General features: G+C 42.9%; 1 protein-coding gene across 1 annotated transcript in view; it reads left to right on the top strand.

Annotated features, from left to right (window-relative positions):
* Nucleotides 1-8,278, top strand: part of DIP2A (DIP2 disco-interacting protein 2 homolog A (Drosophila)) — a gene marked incomplete at its 5' end in the record, with an annotated part of 77,789 nt that overhangs the window by 63,485 nt on the left and 6,026 nt on the right. The window contains 7 exons of the mRNA XM_010161878.1: nucleotides 247-370; nucleotides 1,208-1,329; nucleotides 1,640-1,751; nucleotides 1,979-2,088; nucleotides 2,582-2,712; nucleotides 4,668-4,836; nucleotides 6,057-6,227. Of these exons, the coding sequence (XP_010160180.1) occupies nucleotides 247-370; nucleotides 1,208-1,329; nucleotides 1,640-1,751; nucleotides 1,979-2,088; nucleotides 2,582-2,712; nucleotides 4,668-4,836; nucleotides 6,057-6,227 (939 nt within the window). The remainder of the gene's footprint in view (nucleotides 1-246; nucleotides 371-1,207; nucleotides 1,330-1,639; nucleotides 1,752-1,978; nucleotides 2,089-2,581; nucleotides 2,713-4,667; nucleotides 4,837-6,056; nucleotides 6,228-8,278) is intronic.

The raw sequence follows: 8,278 nt of genomic DNA, 5'->3' as shown, positions 1-8,278 counted from the left end.
AACCTGCTGGCCACGCTGCTCTGGATACAGCCCAGGTCATGGTTGGCTTTCTGGGCTGCCAGTGGATTCTCCTAGCATTGTAAAAGTCCAGGGTACCAGTAGCGTGGTTTCCAAAACAGAGACAGAATTTAAGTGTTAGATGTATTTTTAAAAGGAGGATGATGAAATATTGCATCTGCAGACTCTATTTGATTGAGTTTGACTGTTCTCCGCCAAGTTTTCTGATGTTGCTTTTGTTTCACGCAGGGCACTGTAGCGAGCACTGCATCGTGCATACAGTTGCACAAGAGAGCGGAGAGGGTGGCAGTTGCCCTGACGGAGAAAGGCCGGCTGAATGTTGGTGACCACGTGGCCCTGGTTTATCCTCCAGGTAAGGCAATCCAGCCAGCAAAACTCAAAGGCAGGCATGACAAGAAAAGGCACAGCTCTTGCTGAGATGGAGCACTCAAACATCCACTTGATGTAGCGGTGTGTGGCAGCGACGGGGAATGTCAAGGCACAGACTTCCTTCTTGATATTTTATTACTAAGTCGCTTCTCCAGGTGGCAAAATGTATTTACCAAACATTTCATCTACCTGCTCCAGGTGTCTGGGACATTATGCAAGAGTAGTTTGATGTTTAAACCACCTGAAAGGTGCTCAATTTTCAGCCTCAGAGAATGCAATAAAACTGGGTGTGTATCCATTGAAAGCGGGATTAGGGATGTCTGTGTGTGAACACCCTTTCTTTCCTGCATGGCTGTTTCTGGAAATGAAATCGGGACCCCAGACTTGCCTTCCTAGTGTGTATGTACAAATGTAGCTCAGGATAAAAGTATGGCCTCCTAAAAGCAGGATGGCTGTGTATTTCAGAGTGATAATTGTGCAAAACAAATGTATGCTTTCTGAAAGAATCTGGGTTGTCATCTCCATAACCCAAAGTACCTTGGTGTGTTGGGTTTGTTATTTCATGCCACCTGTCCTTGAAAATATATCCCTACAAGTGTAAAGTTTTTAGGGTTTGGATATTTGGCCAGCTCTGAAACGCAAAGTGAGTTAGCTTTACAGCATTGGGCGTGGCCAAGACCAACCTGTTGGATTGAAGAGACCTTGGTGACAAATCCTTACATCTTAACAAAATAAATCAGTGTGTCTGTTGATTTTGGTGAAAGAGTTTGGCCTTTTGTTCTGATAAAAGTGGCTTTAATTTCATGAGTATCCCTTACAGGAGTGGACTTGATAGCAACGTTCTATGGCTGCCTCTATGCCGGCTGCATACCTATCACCGTTCGCCCACCTCATCCACAGAATCTTGCTACCACTCTGCCCACTGTCAAAATGATTGTAGAGGTACGTAGAAAGACATTCCTCTCCTGATGCTTTTGGTGGGTGTAGGATGGTTGACGCAGCCTGATAAATAGTTTTGCCACAGTCAGTGTAAAATCAGCTCGGGAAAAAACTAATCCGCATGCTGTGGCGGAGGCAATAAATACTTTTTCCGACACTCGTTTAAAATGTTCTTTCTGTTGCTGCGATTTGTTTTGCTTTGTTTCCAATGTTTATCTTCAGCTGACTGGTGAGCTCATCTAGAGGGATATGAATTCACTTGGGCTTTCATTCATGGGTTTTAGGAACATTTTTAATGCCGTGTCGTCCGCAGGTCAGTAAGTCGGCGTGTATACTGACCACGCAAGCGATAATGAAACTGCTGAAGTCCAAGGAGGCCGCGGCAGCGGTAGATATTAAAACATGGCCCACTATTTTGGATACAGGTACAGAATGCTTGCCTGCTAGCCAGAATGTAAATAGCTTGAAGACTGATCTGTTTATTGTGTTACACCGTAACTGCCTAGTTGAATGGATGTATCTTGCTTTGAAGTAGCAGTCCAGGAACTGTAGAAAGCTTGTGGTGTGAATGCTGTAAAGAGACATTTTTGTTCCGTGCTCTTTTTCCAAAATAATAATATGGCGTGCTTATCTTTTTATATCTTTTAACTAGATGATATGCCTAAAAAGAAGCTGGCTAGTATTTTCAGACCTACATCTCCAGATATGTTGGCATACTTGGACTTCAGTGTGTCCACCACTGGCATACTAGCAGGAGTAAAGGTAGAACAACACGACTTTGTTTCCTTTTATATATGGGCATATTCCACATTCACTTCTCCTGCCAGAGAAGAAATACAAGAATGTGAGTGGACCATCTTGGTGTTCAGAAAACGTATTTTTACATTTGCTGTACATCAGCTCTTCTGGATGCACTTTTTGGAAGCGTTCTGTCTTACTGGCTGTATGCGAGGTATCGCCACGGGCACTGATTGGGCACTGTTTGTGCCACGTTGGTCAATGTTTTCTTTTGCGATTTATCGTAGAGACGTTGGATGTCATTTGACATTGTTCGATATCTTGACAGATGTCATTTGCTGCTAGCATGAAAAGTACCTGTGAAATTTTGTGCTTGTGTCCCTTTCCCCTTTTAAAGGTGCTTAAAAAACCCAAACCACTGCATGTGGTCACTTGTACAATAAACATTGCTGTGGGTTATGATGTGCAATACCCATTTTTTGTGAAGTCCCTGAGGGCGCCTGTTTTCCTCTGACAGATGTCACACGCAGCTACAAGTGCCTTATGTCGCTCTATAAAGCTACAGTGTGAGCTCTACCCTTCACGTCAGATCGCCATCTGCCTTGACCCGTACTGTGGCTTGGGATTTGCGCTGTGGTGCTTGTGCAGGTATGTCGTTGGAGTCGTAGGCTTGCTTGTGTGTCCCCAGCCTTCTCCAGAATCCAGGGGAAAAGTAGTGGGTGAAACAGAAGGTTCAGCCTGAACATGAGGACACGCTCCTTCCCTGTGAGGGTGACTGAGCACTGAACAGGCTGCCCAGAGAGGGGGTGTGGAGTCTCCTTCCCTGGAGACTTTCCAAAGCTGCCTGGACTTGTTCCTGTGTGATCTACACAAAGGTGATCCTGCTCTGGCAGGGGAGCTGGACTAGATGATCTCCAGAGGTCCCTTCCAACCCCTCCCACTGAATCTGTGAAACTGTCAGAGAAACCCGATTTAACCTTTTTATATGCATGTCATAAAATACCTTTTGTGGTAACAAAATCCATGAAGTAGTGACTTGAGTAGCTTCGGGTTTGCAGGTGGAATTAATTAGATGCCACATCTGAGAAAAAAAAGAGCTTCACTGCCTGTTTCACAGTGATTAAATACATCCTTTCAAAGTCTTTAGAGATTAAACTGCATCATTTTACAAGGCTCTCAAGGTGCTGGCTGCGAGATTGGTATGTGCTAAGAAATACTGCTAAAGGAAGTAATTAAATGTTTCTTAAAATGAATGAGATGGGAATTGATTCAATCAGATAACTGCTGTAATGCAGCACGTTCTGCAAAGCTGCAAAATTTTCTCTTTATTACCTTTTAAAACATTCCATGTGCTTCAACTCATCCAAAGATTTAACAGTGGTTTAGGTATTTCATTTAAGAAAGTGCAGAAGATGAAAGGTTATTCTGTAAACAGGTAAAGTTAATTTTATGTAGTTAACCTGTTCCCTCCCCCTCAATATCCCCAGCTGGAAAGGAAGTGTGCTGAAGGAAAGCAAAAAATGTAACTTTGGTCACATCTGATGATTTAAATCATCAATAAAGTGAGGTGGAGTAGAGGGAGAAGAAACCTGAGTGATGGAAGAATGAAAATGTAAATAGATTTTACAGAATACTTTAGGGAAGGGGACTGTGTGTGTCACACTTCCTCTGCAAACGTTCATATAAGGTGGTTTTGTTTCATCTGAGTTAGAACTTTGTTTTAGTGTGAAAAACCTTTTTATTACAGAATTTTTGGGGTTTTTTCCCCCTCTACTTCAGAACGTTTAAAGAAGAAAACCAAACCCCCTCATCGCACTGCCCACTCCAAAAACACTGCAGCTCTAGTCAGGAGAAATGGCAGCCGTGTCAAGCTGCCAGCTGAGAGCAGTTCATGATGTTGGTTTTTTTTTTTTTTTCCCCAGGTGCATTGTTTTATCTAAGCCTGGTTTTACAGAGGAGTGTGTCACTGATTTTGTTGGTAGTAACTGCTCTAAAAAAATATTTGGCAGTTTAAGACTGCATGGTCATGGCAATTACTGTCTGGAAATTAATACATAATATTAAGAAAAAATAATATTATTATAAGGTGGTATGACTCTGAATTTGAATTTCTGTCCATTCATATTAATGGGTATCCAGGTTAAATATTTCACATAAACAGTGTTTGAAATCTGCGACACCTACGGCAAAGGCTAGAAAACTGCACTCAGAATGTGAATGTTGCAGTGTGGGTGTTGATCTCACTCAAAAGGTGCCGTTTCCCTCGACTGACTCGCAACCATAAGCTCAGCTGCCCACTGTAATCTGGAACTGGAATGAAGCCTCGCATGTCAGTGGCTCAGAATCACAAGTTCTGTCTGTTCCAGGCCACGAGTATTTCCCTATAGTTCAGTTTACTGCAGGACAGATAGATGCACCGTAATGTTGTGACCTGAGTTCCTAACTAACGGAGAGAGACTTGCTGTCTGTGGAGAAGACAAGCTGAAGTTCAGATAAATACCAAGCTCTCAGTTATCCTGTATTTGCTTCGCTTTGACTTTATGTACCTTCTGGCTTTTTTATGCCGGCTTGGAGTCTTCATTTCTTTTTCTTCCTCTTCCTAGTGTGTATTCGGGTCATCAGTCTATCCTAGTCCCTCCTCTGGAGCTGGAGAGCAATGTGTCTCTGTGGTTGTCTGCTGTCAGTCAGTATAAAGTGCGCGTCACGTTCTGCTCCTACTCCGTGATGGAGATGTGCACCAAGGGGCTTGGCACACAGACCGATATACTCCGGGTGAGTGGACTTCGTTTGTCAGTGTACTGACATACAGATGTACCAATCTTCCTAAAAATACTCTGGTTTAGCTTGCAGAAGGTGGCTGTCGTTATGGCTTTTTGGGAAATGTTGGGATTGCTGGAAGTTTCAGCTCTCCTGTTTCTGCTGGGGGGAAAAAAAAAAAGTTATGTTTTCAACTTTACTGATTTCTGCCACTTCTGTGCTACTGGGTATTTCTGAGAATTTGGGCAAGATATTTTGCAAGCTCATCAACTTTTTCTTGTGTGAAGTGAAAAGAAACCACAACCAAGCAACGAAATAAAGCGCACACCAAAAGAAAAACAAACACCAAAAATCCAAAGCCCAATCAAACCCTAAAAACTAAAACCTCCCCCCAAAAACAAACCTATTTAAAAACAAAAACAAAACAAAAACAACAAACCAAAACCACACACATCCAAAGCAAAAAACAAACCCAAAACAAAAAGCCCCCCAGAACCTGGCAAGTCTCAACTGCTTTCAGATTTCTTGACGCCAAAGAACTGAGTTCCAAACCGGATGTAATCTTCCTAACAGTAGCAATTGCACACCAATACATCCATTTATTTTTGAAGGACATCTCTTCAGCTGAAACTTAACGTCCTTGAAGAGACACCTCTGTCTCAGTGGTGGGAGACTTCCCACGGCTGTAGTAACTAGGCTGCTCAGGGCTTCCGCTGGGAATGTGGCAGCTTGTGTTGCACAAGAAAGCAGCTGCATTGTGTTTGGTGTCAGTATAGACAAAACCCGCTGTCCCTCTGTTCTGGACCGCCCTGAAGGTAATCCTGGCCCACGGCCACTTGCTGCAGGTTCAGGCTCCTGCTGATGAGAGCTGATAATGTCTCAGACTCTGCCCGCATCTGGACTGCATGGCACCGGGAGCAAGCGGGTCTCTTCTGTGCCCCAATGACATTTTGGAGTTTTTTCAGCTCAAAACGATGCGTGTTGCAGCTACATGATGCGAGTAGTTTGCATCTTGCGCATCCAACCCTACCACAAAGCTTCTTGGCACAACTCGAGGGGGTTGTCCTGGGTGGATGGAGCCAGAGTGCAGTCTGTGTCTGTGGTGTTTAACCCGTTCATGTCAATTATTCTGGTGTTTTTAAAGTCCCATCTGTTCCACAGATTAAAATGCCTTATTTCTAGAATTTTTGACTTCAGCCTTAAAACGCTGTTGGTTTCTTCACCCGCCCTCTCAGATGAAAGGAGTTAACCTGTCCTGCGTGCGAACCTGCATGGTGGTTGCGGAGGAGAGACCACGGATCGCGTTAACCCAGTCTTTCTCCAAGCTGTTCAAAGACCTGGGCCTCTCTGCTCGCGCCGTGAGCACTACCTTCGGGTGCCGGGTCAACGTGGCGATCTGCTTACAGGTGAGGTGAAGCTGCTTACTCCTTGTAGGCAGAATTGCTGGGAACTTCACAGGAAATCATGTTCAGCTATATGTCATTTTTTTCTAATGAGCTAAGCTCTACTGCTTATTCGCTTTGTTACCAAGTTAATTAAGCCTTGAAGATGGGAGTTATGATAATTTTTCTGTCCTAATTGACCTATTGATCTGCTTTTCTATTAGTATTCGTAGTAGATTGGTGTTACAAAACTTGTTTCCTTCCTGCTGTGCAGGAGCAGTACTAAATTAAATGCACAGCTTCCTGCTCATAAACATACTCAGTATTTCAGGCAGTGTTATTTCAGCTTTTGTGTGTTTGAAAAATAGCTTCTATATATGTGGAATTAAATGCAAGACAGAGTTCCTCATATAAGACCCAGGAATAATCCTGGGTCTTATTTGAGGAACTCTCTTGGTTGGCAGGTTTCCTGACTTTTAAAGATCTCAAATGAGTATTATCACACATTTGTCTCACCTCTTGTAAGAGTTGGACTTACTTTTCAGTTAAAGGTATAAAATTGGAAGCTTCAAGCTTGAGAATTATGCCCATAAAGTACACAGCCCTGCTTCACGGACGGGAGATCGTGACATGCTGTGGTCCAGACCCACCTTCGATGGTTCAGTGTCTAGAAAATGGCAAAGCTCCTTGGGTTTTGGATGATACTTGAGTTAGTAGAAAAGCTGTTCAAGTGTCAGATGTGGCAGTATGTAGCTTTTTGGGGGGGGAATTTCGTAGACGGCACATGCATTAAGTATGCGTGTGATCGTAAATTTTTATTTTCACTTTCACTGGTAAAAATAAAATAATACAATAAAAATAATATGGTTCCATGAGGATTGCTACTGTGCTTCTGCAAAACCTTTTTTCTTTCTGGTGCCCACGAGACAAAGGAAAGCCTTTTTCCTCTCAATGCATTTTAATGTTCTGCATTTCCTCCGAGAGATGTTTGTGGGGCCATAAGCTGCCTTAAATATGTTGCCGTTGATAATTGTTTCTTTAGTTTCCATTGTTTTTTTCACACATGTTAATGGGAAAAAGACTTTTAACAGCCCCTAGATAAATGGTTATAAAGAAATCTGGCCAAAGCGATTTTATGAATCAGTAAATGGAAGAATAGGAAGGATATAGATGAAATTAAGGCGACTGTGCAGAAAGATGTTAAATTCATTGAATAAAACATTTCAGACACCGAGTGGGAATGAACAAACAGCTTTCTGAATTGCCTTTCTAATAAGAAATTTAAAAGCCAGTTTGGGATATTTGCTGTTCAGGCTGGACAAAGCAGGGGGGAAACAGTTTTTCTAGGGAATGTTAAAATGGCAGTGTGAAAAGCACGCCAAGAAAACTGTGAAGAGTGTAGGGCTGCTGGGCAGTTAAGCTTCCCCTTCATTTTATACCTTTTTTCACCTCTGTTCTTGAGCCCCCCCCTTTTTTTTTTTTAGTGTTTTTTAACCTCTTTCCCCCATTCTTTCAAAGCAGTATCTGTGTTTGACTTTTTTAAATCACTGAATTTAAATAAATACAGATTAATAACAAACTGAATGGGTATTTGATACAAGAGAGCAGGCACATAAATACCTGACGTCTTCCAACCGTGCTGGGCTGGTGTACTGAGGTGGTGTTTCTGAGGCTGCAAGCAGCCTTTAGGGTGGTACGGAGGGAGCAGGGATTTATGACAAGGCAACAGGCATTATGCATAATCTGCCTTAAACCTCCTCTTGTTTATTAACTGAGACCTGCATGTTTCCCAGTGAACCACTTCAAAGTGCCAAGTGCTTAAGTAACGTGAAATGGACATTTTCTGTTCGCTCTGAACCAGCGCGAGTTTTGTTTTCTGTCTTACTGTGTGTATCCTATGTTTCTAGTGCCTCTTTGTTTGTATTTTCTTTTTTTCCCCTTTCTCTCTGTTTCACACACTTTGATGGCCTCTGTTACTTCTGTTTGTGGTCGCGCTGTCAGCCAAACAGGCTGGGCAAGCTGGCTGAACAGGTATAGTGATGCATGTGTGCTCGTGGTGTCCTGAAGTCAGTCTG

The sequence above is a fragment of the Eurypyga helias genome, unplaced genomic scaffold, assembly GCF_000690775.1.
Source record: "Eurypyga helias isolate BGI_N326 unplaced genomic scaffold, ASM69077v1 scaffold5002, whole genome shotgun sequence".
NCBI lineage: Eukaryota > Metazoa > Chordata > Aves > Eurypygiformes > Eurypygidae > Eurypyga > Eurypyga helias.
This window is presented reverse-complemented; position numbering and strand designations above follow the sequence as displayed.